Source organism: Chinchilla lanigera, unplaced genomic scaffold, assembly GCF_000276665.1.
Source record: "Chinchilla lanigera isolate Chin_1 unplaced genomic scaffold, ChiLan1.0 scaffold00001, whole genome shotgun sequence".
In the NCBI taxonomy this organism is placed as follows: Eukaryota; Metazoa; Chordata; class Mammalia; order Rodentia; family Chinchillidae; genus Chinchilla; species Chinchilla lanigera.
The window spans coordinates 53,652,235-53,673,980 of record NW_004955402.1 but is presented as its reverse complement, the minus strand read 5'-3'; the positions used below and the strand labels follow the sequence as shown (position 1 = coordinate 53,673,980).

General features: G+C 33.6%; 1 protein-coding gene across 1 annotated transcript in view; it reads left to right on the top strand.

Annotated features, from left to right (window-relative positions):
- Nucleotides 1-21,746, top strand: part of Rttn (rotatin) — a 152,234-nt gene that overhangs the window by 79,238 nt on the left and 51,250 nt on the right. Inside the window, exons 27-34 of the mRNA XM_005373054.1 lie at nucleotides 984-1,138; nucleotides 5,301-5,520; nucleotides 10,838-10,966; nucleotides 11,398-11,508; nucleotides 11,925-12,083; nucleotides 13,346-13,417; nucleotides 16,465-16,654; nucleotides 18,174-18,265. Of these exons, the coding sequence (XP_005373111.1) occupies nucleotides 984-1,138; nucleotides 5,301-5,520; nucleotides 10,838-10,966; nucleotides 11,398-11,508; nucleotides 11,925-12,083; nucleotides 13,346-13,417; nucleotides 16,465-16,654; nucleotides 18,174-18,265 (1,128 nt within the window). The remainder of the gene's footprint in view (nucleotides 1-983; nucleotides 1,139-5,300; nucleotides 5,521-10,837; nucleotides 10,967-11,397; nucleotides 11,509-11,924; nucleotides 12,084-13,345; nucleotides 13,418-16,464; nucleotides 16,655-18,173; nucleotides 18,266-21,746) is intronic.

The window sequence follows — 21,746 nt, the reverse complement described above, 5'->3', positions numbered from 1 at the left end:
TATTGAAGAATTATGAAACTTTGGAGCAGTCATGTTGCCTTGTTTTTTGATATTTCTTGTGTTTTCATGTTGAGATTTCTACTTCTATTGGGATGGATATGTCTTCCACTTTTATCTGGGGCTGATGACTTGATCCCCCATATTACTTAGGAGAAAACAAACCTTGGTGATAGTGACAACAGAAATACAAACCAGGTACTGAAATACAGTAAAAACTAATTAAAAACAAGAGCTGTACTACCAATAATAGTAGAAAAGTACAGTAATAATATGGAGTAAGCTCAGGCGTATGCTTGCAGTTGTGGTTTTCCATCCCACCCCACAGGCATGGGCTGGCGTTGCAGACTGCTTTGTCTTTTCTCTCTGTTGCCTTCCTGTGTTTTCATGCTTCTTAGCTTTCCTGTCACTCTTTCTTGATTCTTAGAGGTCTTTCTCTCTTTGGAATATAGTTTATGCTTCTAATTCTTAACTCTTCTCATTCTCATCATGATATGAAGGAGATGTCTGTTCCATTTTATTCAGAATTCTTAGATTCACTTTAAAATGGTTATTGTGAGCCTCCTACACACCCAGCCCTGCACTGTAGAGAACATGACCTCTGCTTTAAGGGTGCCAGGTGTAGAATTTAATATCAAGTTTGTTTGTATAATTATAATTCTCTTTATACTTCCAGTTACAGAAATGCGAAGGATAATGTATACCAGTGTGGATCTCTGTAAGGGATGATTATGTATGACTCTACTTTTCTTGTTGTGATTCTGTTTTCCTCAGTTTTGTATAATAGCTTTGCTTTCTTTTTGTTGAAGTAACATATTAAGCACCTGTTCAGTTTCGAATGTCTTTATTAATACAATTATAGACCAGACCTACTGGTTAAATAATTAACTTAGTTAATGTAGAACCGTTTGCATCAAAAACCTTTATAGGAAACAGCACATAATTCAATGAGATTAAATACATTTTTCACAAATTTCATTTTTTAGAATCCAAACCCACTATTAGACCTACTGGTTCTGACAGAGTCACAAACACCAGAAGAAACAGATGACATCCGGACTGCTGTGAGACAACAACTGCAGAAAGAGCTCATTGCTCTTTTCAATACCCTGCTGCTCAGTTTCAAGGCAGTTACTGACAGGTACCTTTTGTATCACTAAAGGTTTTGGAATAATTATACGGAACCTAGTCTTTTTCTGAGTTTTCAATGTTTTACTTCTCATTTCTTTAAAATTAAGACAACAATGTGTAAGTACTAATCAGTTACAATGAGTCTTTGCTTCATTTGAATCTCTGGTATAGGCTGAATGTACCTGTTCAATCTCTTTTAAATACACACACACACACACACACACACACACACACAGTGTTGGGAAGGAAAATGAAGTGTCTGCTTTTGTTTTACTCTCACACCCAGTCCACACAGGAGACATTTGACACCAGATATATGCATTTCTCCCTGCTAGCAAGCGGACAGCTCTGTAACAGTGTATGACAGCTGTGTGTTGTCTGATTCACATTAATTCTGACGTTCTCTTTCTGGAAAGAGTGTCCAATCCCACATGTAGAGGGCTCAGGTCCACAAGTGCCCCAGTCGCCCCAATTTGACATGCCAGCTGGAAGGCCTAGGTTGTTTTACCAGTTCTTATGACCAGCTGACTATAAAGTGGGGTTGCCACAACCTTCTCCTTGGGTGATTAATATGCTGTGATTGCCTCACAGATCTCAGGTGTACACTTCTGTCTTGGTTACTTTTCTCTTGTTGCTGAGACAAAATACCCAATGCCCAAAATGAAGGAAGGAAAGGTTTATTTAGCTCACAGTTTTTGGAGGTTTCAGTCCATACTTGGCTGGCTCTGAGGCAGAAGATAGCAAAGCAACAAGAGCAAAGGGGGGAATGGCAGCCAAACAGCAAACAGCCAGAGCAAAACGGAGGAATGGCGGCAAGCAGCTTCTTTCCCTGCCTTACTTTGTAAAAACAGGCTACCCCCACCTAAGGGGCATCTAGCTCTCACATAATCTCCATGCCCTCCTCTTCCACAGGCTCAGGATGTGTACAAAGTAAGCACCCTGGCTTCCTGCTGAGTCACTTAGCAAAACCTCTGAACTCCCCAAGTTGACACAATGTATCAACCATAACAACTTCCTTATAAGCTGGTTAATTTAAAGGCTATGACAAAGGGTACAGATGAAGAGATCCACAGGGCAAAATGTAGATGTCTGGTTGTGCGTCTTTTCAGGAACTTTCATATGTTCAGCCATCAGGAAATCCTCGTGGGTTCTTATGAATACTTGCATTGACAAGATTGTTAATGAACTGGATTGGAAACCCAGTACGGCAGGCCTATTGGAACATTTTTCTTGGTCTCTCTTTGCAGTCTTTCTCCCTTGACAGTGTGAAACAGGAATACTCTTAAAGTGAAGAAACTTATGATCTATTATGAAATAAGGGTTGGTTAGAAAGTTTCTTGTTTTTGAAACAGGATCTTGCTGTTTTCTAGAATTTATCAGTGAAGCTATCTGATTCTGGACCTTTCATTATTTGGAAAGTTTTGATTATTGTCTAAATCTATTTATATGCCATAGGCCCATTCAGATTTTCTTTTTTAATAGTTTGCATATTTTTAGTAACTTGTTGGTATCTAACTTGTTGGTATGTAAATTGTTTATGGTATATACCTTTATAGTCCTTTTTAATTCTCTAAGGTCAATAGTGATTTCCTTACTTTCATTTAAGATTTTAGTAAATTTGAATAATTTTTTTTTCTTTGTCAGTGTAGCTACAGATTTATCAGTTTTACTAATGACTTCAAAGATTCAGCTTTTTGGTTACTTTTCTATTTTCTACATTTCATTAATATCTGTTCTAAGTTTTGTTATTTCCTTCTGTTATTTTGTGAGTTAGTTTTTTTATTGTTTAAGATGTAAAGTTAGGACATTGATTTTAGACATTTTTTGATGTAGTTGTTTATAGATATAAATATCCTTTAGTCACTGCTTTCATTGCATCCCCTAGGTTTTGGTATATTATACTTTCATTTTTATTTTTCTCAAGCTGTTTCCTTAGTGATTTCTTCCGTGACCTATTGGTTATATAAGAGTTTCTTAAATTGTGGGCGTTTGTGAATTTTGCTTTTTTTTCTGTCAATTTCATTCCATGTGGTCAAATTATTTGCCAAAACATCTCCCGTCTCAGGCTTTTTTCCTGTGCTTTTAGGCTGGTCTCCTTTTTCTCTCTTACCAGTTGCTTCAGATAATAGCTAAAGCTCTTACTTGTTTATGTTTTCAACACATGTTCCTCAATAGTGGATTTAACCAGGAGGAGTTTCAAATTAGATGAGATAAAGCCAGGCCTTTTTTAAAAATAATTTTTCGTTAGTACATGCTTGTAGTGCAAAGCAGTTACATTCATCACAGAGAGTGGTTATATGTATATAATACATATTAAAATTCTTTTTACTTCTCCTTCCCTTTCCCTCCCTTCCTAGATCCCTTTTCTGTTTGCAAAAGATGTGTCTCTTTGGTTCCTGTTATCCATCCCTTATTTTGTCCTTTAAATTATTTATACTTTAGTTTTCTCATATAAGAGAAAGCATGGTATTTATATTTGTGTGTCTCATTTATTTCACTTAACATTAGGGTCTTAAGGTACATCCATTTTCCCATAAGTCACTCAAATTTATCTTTCTTTTTGGCTGAGTAGTACTCCAATTGTGTAAATGTATCACATTTTATGTATCCATTCACTTTTTTAAAATCAGATTTGCTAAAAATGATACTTTCTGGAAAGCAAAAAGACATTTTCCCTCATCTTGTAGATAGATCCCAAAAGCTCTGCTAGAGGTCAAGACTCTCAAATACATATGACATTTGAAATGAGCTACATAAGGAGAACATGAGGGCTGGCAAAGACATGTACTATGCAGAGAAAAACAGAATTGAATGAACAGTGTATTGAAAATAATGTGGGATAAAGAGATAATTACAGTAGTATCTTGGTTCATGAACTTAATTTGTTTTATGAGTTTAGAAAATATGGCCACGTTAATGTTTGTGTGGGTAAGATGGCTGCAGTCGTGTTTGTCACCTGATGCAGAGTTTGAAAACAAAAACAAAATTGTGCCAGACACTTTTGTTTGTGAACCAAATTGCTTGCACACAAAAGCATTTTTAAACCAAGGTACCAGTGTATAAGTAAAATAGGTCAGTAAGTAAATATGGGAGAAGCATGTGGGATATGTTGATTTCTGATAATTTCATTTTCTCTATGGAGTTTGAGGAAGGTTTGCAGGGACATGAGAAGGAACTGGTAAAAGGTATGCTAGGGTTTATGTGAGTCTAACACAGGTTAGACAACTGGAGTGCCACCAGTCCTTTGGCTGAGCTTTCTTTCTGAAGTGATTAAGGTGAAAGGCATGGTGAAAATGATTTGCTTATGTATGTTGAATGCTAGAAGAATAGCAAAAACATTTTTAATACTATTATTAGATTCATTTTTTTATTAAACTATAAGGAGGTCAACTTTTCCTGACACCGAAAGACTTACATATAGTTGTAAGTAACTATATGTAACATTCAGGATCTAAGTCTTTTGTATTTCTAAAATTGTTTTTAACATAGTTGGATGATGGGTATATAAAATTATGATCCTAAAATTTTCATACCATACCTGATGAATAAGTAATTATGTAGTGAATAGTTATCAATTTTTGAGTCTAATTGTCTAAAAAATTTAAGAAATTTCAGATTTTATTCAGTACTTTGTTATATAAATATCTTCTGTGAATTACTTTGAACCTATGATGAGCTGTTTAATTTTAGGAATTCTGTTTTCCAGTAGAAAATATTCTCTTGATCTATTTCTGACTGTTTTGCTTAATTATATGTTACACTCGTTAAAACTTTTCCTTTTAGTTTTCCGTGTCAAAGGCAGTATAGTCAATTAAAAATTAAAGTTTTTCCTGACACCGAAAGACTTACATATAGTTTTACTGAATACCAACTAAATTCAAAGTTTGTTCAGTTTTTTGTTTCACCTTTTTATTTCACTATTGAGTGGCAACACCCATAACTGTTTATATGTTTTTCCATATAATTGTTGGTTATATTGAACATCACATACCTTAGTTGTTACTTTTATTAGGCTTCCCATGAAAAGTCTTGTTTTCAGAGAATATTTTCTGCTATTTTTGTCTGGCTCGTACTTCTAATATGTCATAAATAGCTTTCTATAGCCAGTAAGATGGTTCATTAAGTTCATTATGCTTGCTCTTTGATTGATTTTCTTCCTTTTACATGCATAGGAAATGCTTGGAACTTCTTTATGTCTTCCAAACACAGTTGGGTCTGAAACTGCTCCAGTGTCTGAGGGTCACAGATGCTCCTCATTTTTACGGCCTGCCTTCGCTGGAGCGGACTTTAAGAGGGATGGCTCACCTCACCGCATTTCCAGGGTGGAGTTCACATTCGCCTTCAACAAAGCCACTTGAAATCTGTGTGAAGTATTTGTCAGGTCTCCTGGAGGTAAGTGAAAGCAACAACTCCTCGAATAGCAGCTGTTTACTACTTACTAATTGCATTTGTTATATACCACAGATGAATGCATTTATCTTACTATATTTACAGTTATTATACAGTGTTCACATAGCCCATCGTAATGGTTAAATGTCTTAAAAATATATAAAATCACACTTGTACTCTCATTTCAGGAAAAATTAAGGCTTATATTTAAGTGTCTTCATCACGGTAATTTGTTTATTCATTTATTTGATTAATATTTTTAATTGTGAATACAGCACATATTCAGAAAATACACAGAACAAATACACAGAACATAAATATGAAGCTCAGTGAGTTATCCTGTAGTGAGCACCCATGTAATTACCCCCTACCCAGAAATAGAGCATAGCCAGCATCCTAGCAGCAGTCCTCATATCCCTCTCATTCTCTCCTTCTTTCTCATATGGTATTTTGATTATTTTTGGCATGCTACTTTTTTGCATTTCTTGATAGTTTGATGACTTCAAGTCTGTGTCTATACAGTGTATAAAATAATTTGATTTTAAAATTTGAGTAAATGGAATCATATGTCTGGGCTGGTTTCTTTCAGCATGCTTATAGCATTTATTCATTTTGTTGCCTGCAGGTGGAGTTAGTTTAATTTCATTTGGATGGCATTTATTATACTGCAGAGTTGAAGTACATTTAATTTTTCTTTTTCTTTCAGTTTAGGGCAATTTTGGGTACTGCTGTTATAAACAGTCTTCTTTTGGTGAAAATGAGTATATTATACCTGTTTTAAATTTTTATTTTCTAAATCTTAATATATAAAAACAATCAATATTTGTGTATTGACCATGTTTTTAATTTCAAAACAAAGGCCTTTAATTTTTACCTACTGGTTAAATTCAGTGACAAAGCAATGCAGGAGTTCAGGCCCGGAGTTGTTACTTTTAAAGATCATAAATTGTGAATTTGTGTTTTAATTGTGTTTAGAATTATTTAGAATTTTTGTTTGTTTTTTTTAGTTATGTTCTTCTGGAATGTGAGAAGAGTTTATCTAAATTTTCAAAGTCATTATCATAAAATTATTCATCAGTGTCTGCTGAATCTGTAGTTCCTGTCATTCCAGACATTAATTATCCTTTTCTTCATTTTCACACAGGATTTCACTGGTGATACATGTTTTATTAGTTGTAATCAAAGAATGAACTTTAGGTTTTACTGATCTTCTTTTAGATGTTTTTCCCTTATTAATTTCTATATAAATTTATTATTTCTCTTTTTGTTTAATTTGTGGCTCTTGTAAAATTTTAGGGTGTGATCTTAATTGGATTTTTTTGCCCAAAAATGTACTGTTAGCCTTAATTACCTTATAAATGTGGCCTTAATTATATTGCACACATTCTGATATGCCATGTTTTCACCATCATTTAATTCAAAGTATTTTCAGTGTGATGTAATAAATGTAACAATTGCGTGACTGTGTGTAGTTCTGTAAGAGCTTTGCCACAGTGCACTGGCAGTCTTGCATGCATGCACTTCGGCCAAATAGACAAGGTTTAACTGCAGCTGATCTAAGTGTTGGCAGAATTTCCTGCAATCCTTTTGGAACATGAGAACATGGGAGGCTTTTGCAGAATTGCCAGGAGTAGTTTGATTCTCATTCACTTGACTATTACAAGTCTGGCATGATCCTGTTTCTTATTGCCTCCTAGGTCAGGTGAAGTGAGTACTGTGTCTACCTCCCTCACTTCGGGTACAGCTGCAGTTGTAAAACTACTACATTATAACACAGTCTGGGCTTCTCAGCACCAGAGGGCCCTACCGTCTGCCTTGCAGTCGTCCGGCCTGTTTGTGCCAGTTTCACTTTGTGCAGGGGCACTAGGAGCAGCACCTTTGGCTACTCTTGCTTTGCTGTTGCATAAACTGTCTAAATCTAGAATGCTTTATTGTTCCTTAGAAGTCAAATCTGCCAGTCTAATTTTGTCTTGAAAGCTCTGATAGCCTTCAAGCAGCAATATCTGATAACCAGAGATTAGAATCATTAATTGGATTTGGACTTTAAGAAAGACTGACAAGGAGACAACGTACAGTTGTATTTTGGAAAATGGACAAATTGATAGACAGTGATGGGCATCCTAGACCTAAAGTCTGTTGGCCAAATGGTATCTATAGCCTTCCATTCCTTTTTGTGCAGCAAGTTCCTGCTTGCCATTTTATGATCTGTACCCACCAGATCCTCCTTCCAAGGCAATCTAAGCTTCCTTTTCCTAGGTATAAGAGACTGATAATTTTACATTTTGACTTTTATCTCCATTTTTATTTTTTCCTGTGTCTGAATTTTTGGTTGTGTGTAGCAGCTTTTTCAAAAGCTTTTCAAAAAGACCTTCTTTCACATAATTTCATCTCTTTTATAGGTATTAATTGCTACAGAGTTTGTATAAGAGCTAATTTATTCATTTTCCTTTAATAAGCCTTTTCTTTTCTTCACTTAGATAATAATATCATTTAACAGGTTTCTTCTTTATTTAGGTATATGTGAAAACTTGTATATGTTACTTTTACATGATACCTTGTCTTTTTGAAAATGTGCTATGTTTTTATTTTATGTGTGCTCTGTTGGACACGTAAGCTTGAGAGCTTATGAGAATCATCTTTAAAACTTTTGCATTATTCCATGGCTGCCTTATCTTTTTTTTTTTTGTTTGTTTGTTTTGTTTTTTTCCGGGACCAGGAATTGAACTCACGACCTTGCGCTTGTCAGGCAGGCGCTGTGCAGCTGAGCTACATCCCCAGCCCCTGCCTTATCTGTTTAGCAATGATTTTTACATTGTGGTGAATAGGGAATCGTTTAATTAATGTATATCTTACATATACTTTTAAAATTATAGTACAATTTGTATAACATTGGTAATGTAACATAAATGACTTTAAATGGTGTGTATTTTATTAATTTACATCTCTTGAATGACCAATGATGGTGAACATTTTTTCATGTATTGTATTTTTTTTGTGCTTTCAGTACTGAATTTGTATTTGTATTTTCAATAATAAATTGTATTTCAGAGTGTAATCTAGATTTTTTCCAAAAATGCGTTGTTTTTTTAAAAAGACTACAAGTTCTAAATACAATTAGCTGTAGTATAAAATTTACTATGACTCTCACAGTAGCTTTTTCAATATATTTATATTTTCTTAAGTAATTATAAATGTTGAAAAAGGGTATACTGTTAGGCCACCAATTAATTATGTCATGCTGCAGGGTGTCTGTAATCAGAAATGCGTCTGTTTTTGAACTGATATATTAAAGACCTAACTAAGTTGTCTTTAAAGTCAGATCTTCTAATGCATTTAAAGTATAATCTGCAGTTACCTAATTTATGGAAGAATTGGTTGAAATGTGATTTATAAATATTCCATTTGTAAACGTTTTGTGGAACACAGTTTCTGAAAAATGACATCTATTTTTAGATCAGATATACAGAGGTAACTGAAAGAGAAGCTAAATTTTGTATTGTTTATATTTAGAAACTATCAGATGTACTTTTTAATAAATAACAGGTATGAAAGTAGTCTGAATCACAGCTATATTTCAAATATTATAAATAAATTACATTTAAAAATCTTTTTATATGTCTACTTTGCTTCATGAATTGTACCAGCAAAATAAAAATCAACCAAAAGTAGATGAAGATAAATGCTAACATAGAAGTGTTTCGTGGTGAATAAAAGCATTGAGATTTTGGGTGAACTAATTGTATTGGTGCAGACAGCAAGAAATTTTTACTGTTTTGACTTACAACAAAGTATTGGGACTAAAAATAGTTACCATTCTTTTTCTTAATCTTTTATTAATTACAGGTGACCTTTTGTCTCATTGATTTTCTTTGTGTGCTAACAAAATATTTTTCCTCAATTGGTTTACAAATTTTTACCAAACTCCTCTGGAGGAATGATACATAATTATATAGAAAAGGTCCAGATGAATTTGCCGCTCATTCCAAGGGAAGTCAGATGGACGTGCTTTTCTGATGTGGATTCTTAGTTAAAATGAATGTCCCTTCAGATGATCAACATTTTTTTTGTTGTTGCTAGTTGAAATATGCCAAATCTTTCAGATATGTGGGAGACAAAAGTTGAAAATTAGTAAGTTAAATAATAAGCATATATTTAAGCTTTCAGTGGAAAGATCTAAGATCACTCAGAGGAGAGAAAAATGTCTATTTATGTTTAAATAAGAAAATTTAGCATAACTCACATAGTCAGTGAGTTTTAGAGAGCTAGCAATTTCTGTGTATACTTTCCAACAGGATATTTATAAACTCTTTGGCTTATAAAAGTGCTGTAACATTTAAAAAATGTTAAATAAGGTTGTTCTGAATCTATCCTCTCCTCCCAAAAAACAAACCTAGGAGTATGTTACGCTTCTTTCGTATGAATCCCAAGGGGAAAATGTTAAAACCAAGAATTTTTTAAAAATATTTTTAAAGATAGAAGAACCAAAACATATTAACAAACATACGGACATAACTAAAACAACATAAAAACAATAAAAACATGCAGAATTTCAGACAACAATGGTTGTTGTATTACATATTGTTATCTTAATATTGGTTACTCAGATAAAGAAATATAGACATGTAAGAATAATCAGACTGTTAAATATCAACTATTTGACCATCTTGGGAGCATGTGTATATATGTATATTTTTTTCCACTTTGTTTTCTCCTTTCCCCCATGCTAGTCATTCTTTCCTTTTGAACAGTTTCTTTCCCTTTCATACTATCTAATATACCTTTTAGATTTCATTTACTCTTTCAGAGTGTTATACTAGGGAGACAATATAGTGTTTACATATGTGAGTCTTATTTATTTCATTTATGAGTGTCATCTCTAGTGGCATCCATTTACCTATAAAAACCTCAAGTTTATCTTTATAGCTGAGTAATATGCCATTATATAAAAGTACCACAGCTTTTTTATCCATTCCTCAGTTGATGGGCATTGGGGTTGTTTCCATGATTTAGCTATTACAAATGGTGCTGCTGTAAACATGGGTACACATACATCATTGTGGTATGATGTTTTAGTTCTTCTGGAAAAATACCCAGAAAGGGAATAGCTGGGTTGAATGGGACCCCTAACCAAGAATATTTTTTAACTGGTAAATACACAGAACAAAAACTCACCATTGCTGTCACTTTAAAATATGTAAACTGAGAACGTTATATCTTATGCAGTTAAAATTTGAATTTGGCAAGATAGAAAGTTAACGTGTTTATCTTTACATATCATTACAATAAAGACACTATGAAATTTTTTACATTTATTTTCCAGGTTATTACTTCTTTTTACGTGGAACGTGGAGGAAATGCTATGTCGTTCATGGGAAAAGGTGTTACAAAGAGCACAATTCTTTGCTTGCTTCACTTATCCCATGAGATGATGGCCCATGCTCAGAGCTCGGTGAGAACATTAAAAACTGTCTCCTGAACACTTGATTGAAAAGCCTAACACACTGCAAGCCTGTAAGCTCACTACATAAAAATATTCCTTTTGATTTTTCTCTTTAAGAGACAAAAGTGTTTTTTGACTAAAATGTTTCTTGAAAATTCTGTATTAATAGAAATCTGAACTTTTTAAAAATTTGTTTTGATTGAAAGTTGGAGTTCTGCTTTCACTTCAAAGTTACATTTTAACTAAATTGTGAGAAAAATAGCTTTTATGGGAAGATTGTTATGTTGAACTTATTTAGGAGAAGCTAGATTTTTATTTGCATTGTTTTGGCCAGATAATGAATTAAAACTAACCCTTAAATACATATGACTTTGTTTTGATCCTTAAAAACTTATTTTAACCTAAAATGTTTCTGTTCTCCTTTTTTTTTTTCATTTTAGGAGTGGATGTCTCTTTGGTTTTTGCCTTTAGGTAGTCATAGTGAAGAACATGGTCCTGCTCAACAAGGATTGGCTTGGCTGATTCCCTTATGGGTTGATCGAGACCCAGAGGTCAGTGTAAAGGAAAACCAAGTTCATTGTGTTTAGATGAAAAAAAAAATTAAGCAAACCTTATTATATACTTATGCATGTTCATATGATGGGATTATTGTAGTTTATACAATGATACCTCAGTTGTCAAATAGCTCCGACCTCAAACTTACTACTACTTGAACAACAAAGTTCAAAAAAATCTGCTCAGTTCATAACTTTGCTGGATAGTCCAACTGAAAATCTGACCAAGTACTGGCCAAGAGTGAGTCATGCGTTGCATTTCACTACGGACACAAGGAGTTGACACTTCAGTCTAAGTGACGCTGTCACCTCTGGGGCCATTTTTCCCTTTCCTTATAGACTAGTGCACATTTGCCTGTAGAATCCAAGCCCAACAGCCTGTCATCATGCTAACTTTTTTTTTAATTTAATAGGTGAGATTCACTTCCTTGGGGTTGGGATCAGCACTGACCATGCTTGAAGCTGGCTGTGTGGCCTTGGCAAACAGTTGTCAGAACATTTCCGGTGGGCTCTGGGGAACGGTCGTGAACATTCTCCTGGACCAGTCGGAATGCAGCATGGTGCGCCGGGAGGTATGCCTTTTTAGCACTTTCTCCCTTTTTTTCCTCACTAGCTCACTATGACAGTGTCTACAAACAGTATTCAACCTACGTTCAGCATGTTTGACTGTGGACCATTATCTATTTTGCTTGTGAAAGACTCAAACAAAATGACAGTAGAGAATATGAAAGATAATAGTTAACAGTAAAAATCAGGAGTCCTTTATTCTGATAAGATCAAAGTGAAATACAGTGTAATTTTAATCTGAATTCTTCTGTTTTATTACATGCTGGAAAGTAGTTGATGGAAAAAAATTATTTTTCCTTCAGCACGTGTAGGTCTGTAACGTTTAGACAGCTTTAATACAAATAAAGGGTTGTTAAAATGATACCTTTTTGAAGTATATGTCTTACAGCATGAGAGGAAAATTAAACCCTAATTTAATTTGTGGTTTCTTTGTATTGCTTCTTCTATTAAAGTGATGATTCATACCTATTTTTTTAAAACAATAATCAAATAGTTCTTAGAGGCTTATGAAGAAAACAATAGCTCCTGGGTCTACCATTATCTAATTTCTAATTCTCCAACTCAAAACATGTGTTTTCTTGTTAGTTCTTTCATGCTTATAAATGGTAATGCTTATGGTTAGGGATTTTCTTGATTTATTAACTTTAAAGATTTTTAAAAAATTGACTTGCAGTGAAGATGGTTAGAAAATTCACTCTCTTAGAATTCCCGATATTCCTTTTACTCTTCCTGTATTGTTACATAATAATCTCCCATTAAGGAGGTAATAGTGTTTACAGTAGTATTATTTAATTAGAATAACTTCACGCCCTCATAGGCTAAGTTGTACATTTGTGGTTTATATTTCTGTACCAAGTTTTTTTGAGAGGAATTTAAATGAGAGAAGAACGACAGTGGGGAGAGGTAGGTTTGTGTGTGTGTGTAGGTGAGTTGTGGATATGTGTAAGTCTGGAAGGGGACACCATGAATGTAGATTTTTTAAATGTTACCGGAACAGTTTGTATTATACACATCATTTTTTTGGCATAAAGCTAAATTTTGAGAGAAAAGTAATATTTCATGATGAACTGATTTCATACACTGTTTGGCCATCACCTAACAAAGTCATCCCTGAGTAGGAAATGCAGGTTAGTAATTCTCATAAGGGTCTTAGCATGTGCCGTTGACCAGAAGATACCTTGGTACTGTTAAATTGTTGCAGTTTATTGGTTATTTCAGAAATGACAGCAAGATGGCAGTATTGACACTTTCTTTTTCTAATTTTCAGGCTGCATTTATTCTTCAGAATCTCCTTGTAATTCCGATGCCTACAGACTTTATGAAGGACTTTACTTGGCAGGTGGGCGATTTTAAAGAATTATCAACCTAGTAGGTAGTTGACATTAATTAGTGATAAATTTTCAACAAATGTATAGTTGGCACTCTGTATTCATGGGTATAGCATCCAGATATTCACCTAACCAGGGACCGAAAGTATTCAAGAAAAAGAAAAATTGTATTTGTGTTGAACTGGTGCAGACTCTTTCTCTCCCTCCTTCTTTCCTTCCTTCTTTCCTTCCTTCCTTCCTTCCTTCCTTCTTAGTACATGTTTGTAGTACATAATATCTACTTTCCTTGTATGGAGTTGTTCATGTATATATATAACACATCTTAATTCCTTTTCTCATCCCATTTCCTTCTCTTCCCTCCATCTCTTGATCTCTTACACATTTGAGAAAGATGTAGCTTTCTCCTCCCTATTATCTACCTTTTATTTTTCTCTTTTTTATGTTTTTGGGTTTCTCATATAAGAGGAAGATGCACACTGATTATATGCAAAGATCATGCTATTTTATATAAAAGAATTGAGCATCTGTGGAGTTTTTTTTATCTATTGTAGTTTTAAGAACCAATATCCCATGTATATCAAGGAAGAGCTTATTTCATTACTGATGCAATTGCATAGAGCAGCAAAGACCTCTGAAATTAGAATGTAGGAATTTTCTTATGCTTGGTCATATTTAAAAATTTTTTTCCATAATGTTAAAATAATTTTAAAAATAATAATAGCCAACATAGGCACATTTGTACAAACTGAACCAATGCTAACTTAAGTAATTTAGTTGTGAGCTACTGTGTTCATTGTATGGGCTTAGACAAAGAGAACAATTTTGTATTTTTTTTTAGTTTTTTGAGACAGGGTCTTACTGTAGTTCAAGCTGAATTCACTATGTAAACCAGGCTGGCCTCAAACTCATAGTGATCCTCCTGTCTCAGCCTCCCAAATACTGGGATTACAGACACTCATCACCATGCCCAGCTTTGTCTTCATTTTCTAAATTTATTTTTCATTCCATATTAGGAAGAAAATGAAAAGGGGAATCTTAGAAATACATTAATTGAACAGTAAATGATTTAGTCTATTAAAATTGTGATAATTTTACAATTTATAGAATAACAAGAATTCTAATGTACTAAATGCATTTTTCACTTACTTTGAAAATACTTATCACAAAAGAAAAGTTGGATTTTAGAAGATGGTGGGTTTCTAACCACTCTTTTCCTATGAATTAATTAGAACCGTCAATCTCAGTAGGCCTTCAGCAGGGTAAAGACTCAGAAGATCTAAGAAGTCGGGAACTGTAAATACTCTTTTTTTTCTATTCAAGATTTATACAGTTTATATACCTTTACCTATTTCTACTAAATCTTTGTGAATATAATACTATGAGTGATGGAAGGAATAATTACGTAGACACAATTTTCCAAAATAATAAAATTTGAATGATTTTGTATAATATGTAAAACAGAAACTTTAAGATTGTTTTGGTTATCATTTGAAATTTATTTAGAAAAAAATAGTTTTTGTACCACTTTATGTTTTGTTGATTTACTGAGTTTTGTTAGGTAGTTGGAGTTAAGCTAGTAAACTTAGCTAAACTTTTTATGTTTATGTTTTTTCTTAAGAAAGTACTTTATCACTGCTCTACATCCACAGCCCCACTTGAATAAAGTATAGTTCTCGCTTTGCTTACTAATTTTTTTTACTGAATTATTATAATGCTTTAATTTGCAGTGTTGAGACACTACTGCCTGTCTTTTTGTGTTTGACATGTTTTTTACATTTAAGAATATTCTAACTTGCTTAAAAGATAAAACATTTTGCAACTATGAAGGTTAAGATTGACTTGCTTTTGGATGTGGTACTTCCCCCTAGATAAGGTAAGGTGTGAAAGGAACACATGCTATTGGTTCATAAGGAGGACCCTCATGACCTTGTTCTCTTTGTATTCTTTTCTGCTTTACCTGCATTTTGCAGACCTTTATCAGTGACCATCACATGCCAGCTCTGTATTAGTCTTACTGATGTCTCACAGTGCTGGATAGATTTCTTAGACATATCAGGAGTAATGTCCTAGTCATAAAAGGAATTTAGTATTGAGGTAACAGGTTTGTTATGATAATATTCTTAAAGAGAAATGTTAGTGGAAATTGTTACTATTGTTAGTGGGTATTATTAATATTGTTAATGTAGTTATATTTTTAACTTGTAAATGACTTTGTCTGAAGAGTAAGTTTTAGCATCCATCTCCCATGGTGATGTGAAAAAAAAAGTTAATAGAAAACATACATGAAGAAATTTTATGTTTGAATGTGATTTGACCATATCTTTCTTTCCTATTGTCACTTAGATTTCTGTTTTTCATTTTCTCTTATGATATATTTAAAATCATAACTTTACTGATTATCATATATTAATACCTAGTGAAAGGATTTATTGTGAACTTGAAACCGATTCTAGGTGACTGGTTTTTACCATTGTATATTTCAGGAAAATTATTGAGTGGCAATGCAAAAACTATTGGAACAATTGCGAAGACATACAATTGTGTAGTAGTAGATTCTTCTCAGTCTCTTGGTGGTAGACGTATATGTGTTTATGTACTTCTTTTTTCCTTTTCCTTTTCCTTAATTCTTCGGGAAATAACATGGTAGATTTTGCAGTGGACGTTGATAGATATAAAAAATATTTTTGAACATAATTACTTGAGCCACATTATTTCAGATTTTTAGTATTATTTTAGTATTGCATGTAGGTGGAAAAATACTGCTTTCATTGTGTTTATGACTACAGTGTATAATTAATTGGCTAAATCATTTTGTAGAAACAGTTTAAATGAAATAGCCCCTCAAGAATTAGTTCAGACTTCTGCCGGCAAAAGTTAGGTTCAAGCAGCAAAGACCTAGACATTATGAAGTGCTTTGCTCTACACTAGAGTTACACTAGAGTAGCTGGTCAGAATATAATGGGGCATGGAACTTGTTTTATATGGAGAGGACAGTTGATCTTTTTGAAGAAATTGAGGTATAAAGCAGTGCCTTTTTCTTCTCTCCATCTTTTCCTAGGGCCCCTGTGTCCATGATGAGGATTCTGGCTTGTCACTCACAGGAAAACCTGCCCTCCAGGCGCTTTTATACCACTGCCATTTTTATGAACATTTGAATCAGATGGTGAAACATTGTTACCTGGGACGGTATATGTTTGATTTGAGGATTTCTGCTTTTGATGGAACTTCAGAAGCTAATGATTTAAATGGTAAGTACAATGTCTTTTTTTTTTTTTAAGTAAAATTCACTTTTTAAAATATGTAAAAAAAATCTGTGTTTATTAAAAGATTTTTGGAAAATAATAAAAAGTACATAGGAAAAATACTCATCACCAGTCCTGCTCCCCTGAGAATTCCTCTTTTATGTGAGAATATGTTCTTCAAGCGTTCTTCCTCTTTATAGGCTTTGTTTTGTATAGTTGTGCTAATTTCTTATGTGTATTTTGTATCTCCTTCTTTCACTAAGCATTGCCTAAGCATTTTTTATGTCATAAATTCTTCATGGAAGCATTTTGACATCTTACTGTTGTTTCACAAGTTATTTTATGCCATTTGGTAAAGTTTTCTATTTTTCCCCTATGAATATCTTCAACCTTTTTGGAACCTTCCATTCTTGACAATCTATAATTTTTTTTCACTCTTGTGAAAGACACTTTTTACTACTAAGTTTTCTATTTCTTTTTCGTAACAGTATTGAAAAGCTATTTATTTTCATATTATTAATTCATCAAAATATATTGAGGAAAGCTTTTTACTTTTTTATTGACAGATGCTGTTAGATTTACTAATTTAACTAGTATCACTAATTGCTAGTTATTAATGTTAATCAGTGTCACTGATGTTTATACACACAAGCAATGTACTTCATAATAAAAGTAGTTTATATTTTTATGCTCATTTTTTACCTAATTCACACTTAGAGAATACTTTCAAACTTAAATAAAAAAATTCAAGAATAGTACAAAAAACTGGCAAATATATCATTCTGTCTGTGATATTTTTGAATGAAAACACAAATTTGGGGGAGGAAACCAATGTACAGAAAGAATATTTTTGTTTGTGTGTAACTAACATAAGTTATACATATGGTACAATTTTTAAATTGAAAAAAAAGAAGCCTTTAGTGCTCATTGGGAAAAAAGTACAAAAATGTCTCAAATGTTAACATTTTATTGTATTTACTTTTTACCTCATGTATGTAAATACAAATAAAATTTGTTTGCATGCATGTAGATAGCATATATGTGTATATGTATATGTGTGTGTATTATACATACTTTTTCTGTGTCATTCAGGAGTAAGTTGCAGCCATGAAATTCCTTTACCCTCAAATATCTAAGAGTAAATATATATTCTCTTTTCTGTTCACTTTTAGAGAATTTGAGAGGAAAGTGATATTTGATAAAGTTTTGAACATTCTAAATAATGTCTTCATTTCATAGTTACCTATTGTTTGGAGTTCTCCGAATCACTGTTATTGAAAGTATGACCTGCAAACTAACTTCCTTGGCATCTTGTGTGAGATTGTTAGAAATGTGCATTCACTACCCCATCCTGACTTAGGGTATTATGATTTCTGGGACTAGGGCTCAGCGGTCTGCTTTAGCAACTCTCAGTGATACTCGTTTATTAACAAGTCTTCGTTAGTTTCCTGCAATGAGTATGCTTTCTGTTAATTGCTGAGTGCCCAGTAAAGTGTCCAGATTAACAACTTTGTTCTTGTCCCAGGTTTAGATGACTCATTCAAGTTTTGGAGGGCTCTATCAAGGATGTCCAACCAAGATCAGGATCCAAGTTCTCTTTCCACTTCAGAAACCACGGTACTTACAAAAAGGGCATGAGTGCTTTGTTTTGAATCTCTGAAAAAATTTGAATTTACTTAATAGATAAGCATAGATGTAAAGTTATGATTATAGCTATGATCTTTAAAAGTATTTTCTGTGCTCTGTACTTACCTAAATTATTGTGATTTAACCTGTTCACCAGCTATACACAGTAGATACATTCCTATTTTCTATATGAGGAAGTCATTCAGAAGTGAAGTAACTGTGATCAATGTTGCTTATAAGTAGCAGAGCTGTAACCGGGGTTTGCCTGACTGTAGTTACGGATGTACTGATGATCCTTTCACCTGAGAGTTCTCAACCCCTTTCCTACTTTCTTATGATAGAGCCGGAGTATAAAAGTGTCACAATGTTTATCATTAGCAGTACAGGAGAACAAATCATATGATTAAAAGTATTTGATTATCCTGAAATTTTACTTAACGACAAGACCACAAGAGAAAGGTTACTCATTCAGATGATTCCAGTTCAGTACTGATGATTTTTAAAACATTTTTAAATACTTGTATCAAATAGAAACTTCTCTTGATTATCTGAAGTACCTGATTTATTAAACTGATAAGAACAGATACACTTGATCTTAGCCAAAAGGCCAAGAAGTGATAATACCTGCTTTATTTATACTTGCTTGCCTGCATAAATAAATTTGATTTATAAGTTTCTTTGTTCCTAATGGTTGATACTTTTTTGGTTTTGTATGTGTGTAAAGAAATAATTTCATTTGTAAAGCATTTAATTATAAAGTGTTTTTTGCATAAAAACTTTGTTGTAGAGCCTATTAGAAAAACAAAGATTGCTATCCATCCCTCTTTTCAGGAGTAAAAATGATGTGAAAATAATAAATTATTACACAGACATTAATAAAATTTCCTCCTCCAGTTTCTCAAAGGACTGATAGTTTTTTGGAAAGTTTTAAGTGTCTTTTTTTTATTAGTAGATTCAAAAGAGAAGAATTTGTGTTTAGTGCTAAATTTGACCTTTATGTAGAAAAGTAGGATACTGCTCCACTTCCACTAGATGTCCTGCTTTCCTTTCCAAGCAAGAGATAGTATGTGTTCGTGTTTCAGCAACAGAAATAATATGATTAAAAGTCAAAGCGAGTTATTAATTGGTTATTTAGTTCACAGAAGAAAGACATCAATATATGCTTAAAAGTACATCTTTTTAGTCAGATGTGATGGCACATGCTTTTAATTCTAGCACTCTTTAAGATGCTGAGGGTCTAAAGTTTGCATACAGCCTGGACTACTTAGTGATTTGTTGAGACCCTATCTCAGAATAACAAATTTTAAAACGTTGAGGGATCTAGCTGAGTGCAAAGACAATGGGTTCAATCCCCAAGACCTTAATTGAATAATAATAGTAAATTCTTTGAGTTACTCTGTTGTTAAAAGGATTCTAGAATAGCCTAGAGATCTTTGTGCATTCGTAAGTTCTTCAATTATTCTAGGTACCCAGTAAATACTACTCAGTTAACTTCCAATTGTCTTAGTTATTTTGTAGATACTATTTAAGCCGTATTTATCCTATCCTAAAAGACTTAAGTTTAAGAAAAATAAAATCAGAGTTTTTAAATACTAGATTTTCTGATAATGACTTTGAAAATATCTCATTTATTGTAATCACTTAAAGTGCAAGTATTTTGAGGGGGATTAATAGCAACATGGTTTTTGCTATAATACATTTTAAAAACTTTAAACATTCAGTTTATTTCAATTACCACTAGTATCAGGGTAGGAGCATGTGGCAGAGGAGGCCCATACACACCTTGTGGCAGCTGGGAAGGAAAGAGATAAGAAGGGCCCAGGTTCGTGGTGTCCCCTTCATGGGCATATCCCTGATGATCTCAGTCCCTTATGCCAGCCCTGATGATCTCAGTCCCTTATGCCAGCCTGAGCTCCAGAAGGGTCTGCCACCACCCAGGAGTGCCTGAGCTAGCACCAACCTCTCAGCGTATGGGCCATTTGGGGCATTCAAGTTCTAAACTAAAACTCTTTTAACTAAGTCTTTAGCCTGTTTGTGCTGGGATGTTACACAGACTTTTAATAGTATATCCCAATGAAATGTTTTAAGTTTTTAAAAGAGAATTTTGATATATAATCCTATTAAACATTTCTTTCTCTTGTTTTTGTGAAAGACTAGTATTTTAGAATTTTTACAACAACTTTTTTTTTTTAAATTCCACAGCGTCTTCAAACTGGTGACTTTTATTCACAAATACAGCCTAATTACCCAAATTTTCTTTATTGTCATGGCTTCCTCAACATCCCTAACATACTATTTATCTTTGTCCCAAAGGGGGAAAAATCTGGAGATTTTATTATGTCAATATTATCTAAAGTCTAAACCAAAGCCATTCTATTTAGATCACTGACTACTTTATCTAGTACAAGAGAATGTTAAAATTATAATTAATGTATAAATTAAATGGATATAAATCTTGCTAATGGGCTTATCTGGTTATTTATATCATTATCCTACAGAATGGAGATTTTTACGGAGGCTGTGTCTTTCCATTTTGTCTTTTTGAGGAAAGCATTATGTTTGGATGTGGGTCATATCAAGCACTGTGCTGTTGATAGGCCACTGTCCATTTTGTGCTGTTAATCCCATGTGTCTTGGTTACTTTTCTCTCGTTGCTGAGACAAAATACCTGACTTCCAAAATTAAGGAAGGAAAAGTTTATGTAGCTCACAGTTGGTGGAGGTTTCAGTCCGTACTCAGCTGGCTCCAAGGCAGAATGGCACATGGCAGAGGGCAGCAGTTCATAGTAGCAAAGGCAGCAAAAGCAAAAAGGGAGGAGCAGCAGCAAGCAGCCTTCATTGTATGCAAACTATCCGCCCCAAGGTGAGTGTAATACTCACATCCATAATTCCAGCATGGGACCATGAATCAATCATAAACTCTAGAAGCTTGTCCCATGACTGCATGAGGCTTTCGGGGGGCATTCAGACACAAGCTATAACACCACGTTAGGGACTTTAATAGTTTTGTGTAATGAATATTCATTCAGTTGTTTCATACACTTTGCAAGAATTGGGACCCTTATGTCTTATAAACTACACTAATGTGAGTAGAATGTCAATGTTACTCTTAGGACATTCATAGGCCTTGTAAATACTCCCTCAGAAGTGCCCCCAATCCAACTCAGCAGGCATTTGGTATTGTTTTTCCTCCTGAAATCACAGTTCTGCTTCTCCAAGATGGATAACTGTACCTGCCAATGTGCGGCAACAGCTTTATGCCCACTATTTGGCCCTTTCTGTTGCTCTTAAGCAGAAGTATATTTGTATTTTTAAAGTGTTTTATCATTTGTCAAAATGAAATAAGAAACATGATTTTTTTTCTTTTTGACCTTTTCTTTGTGAAATACGTGGGACACAAACCTAAAGAAAACTTAGTTTATTTAAACACTTAAAGATAAATTTTGCTCATGAATCTTCATGGTCTTAAAAAG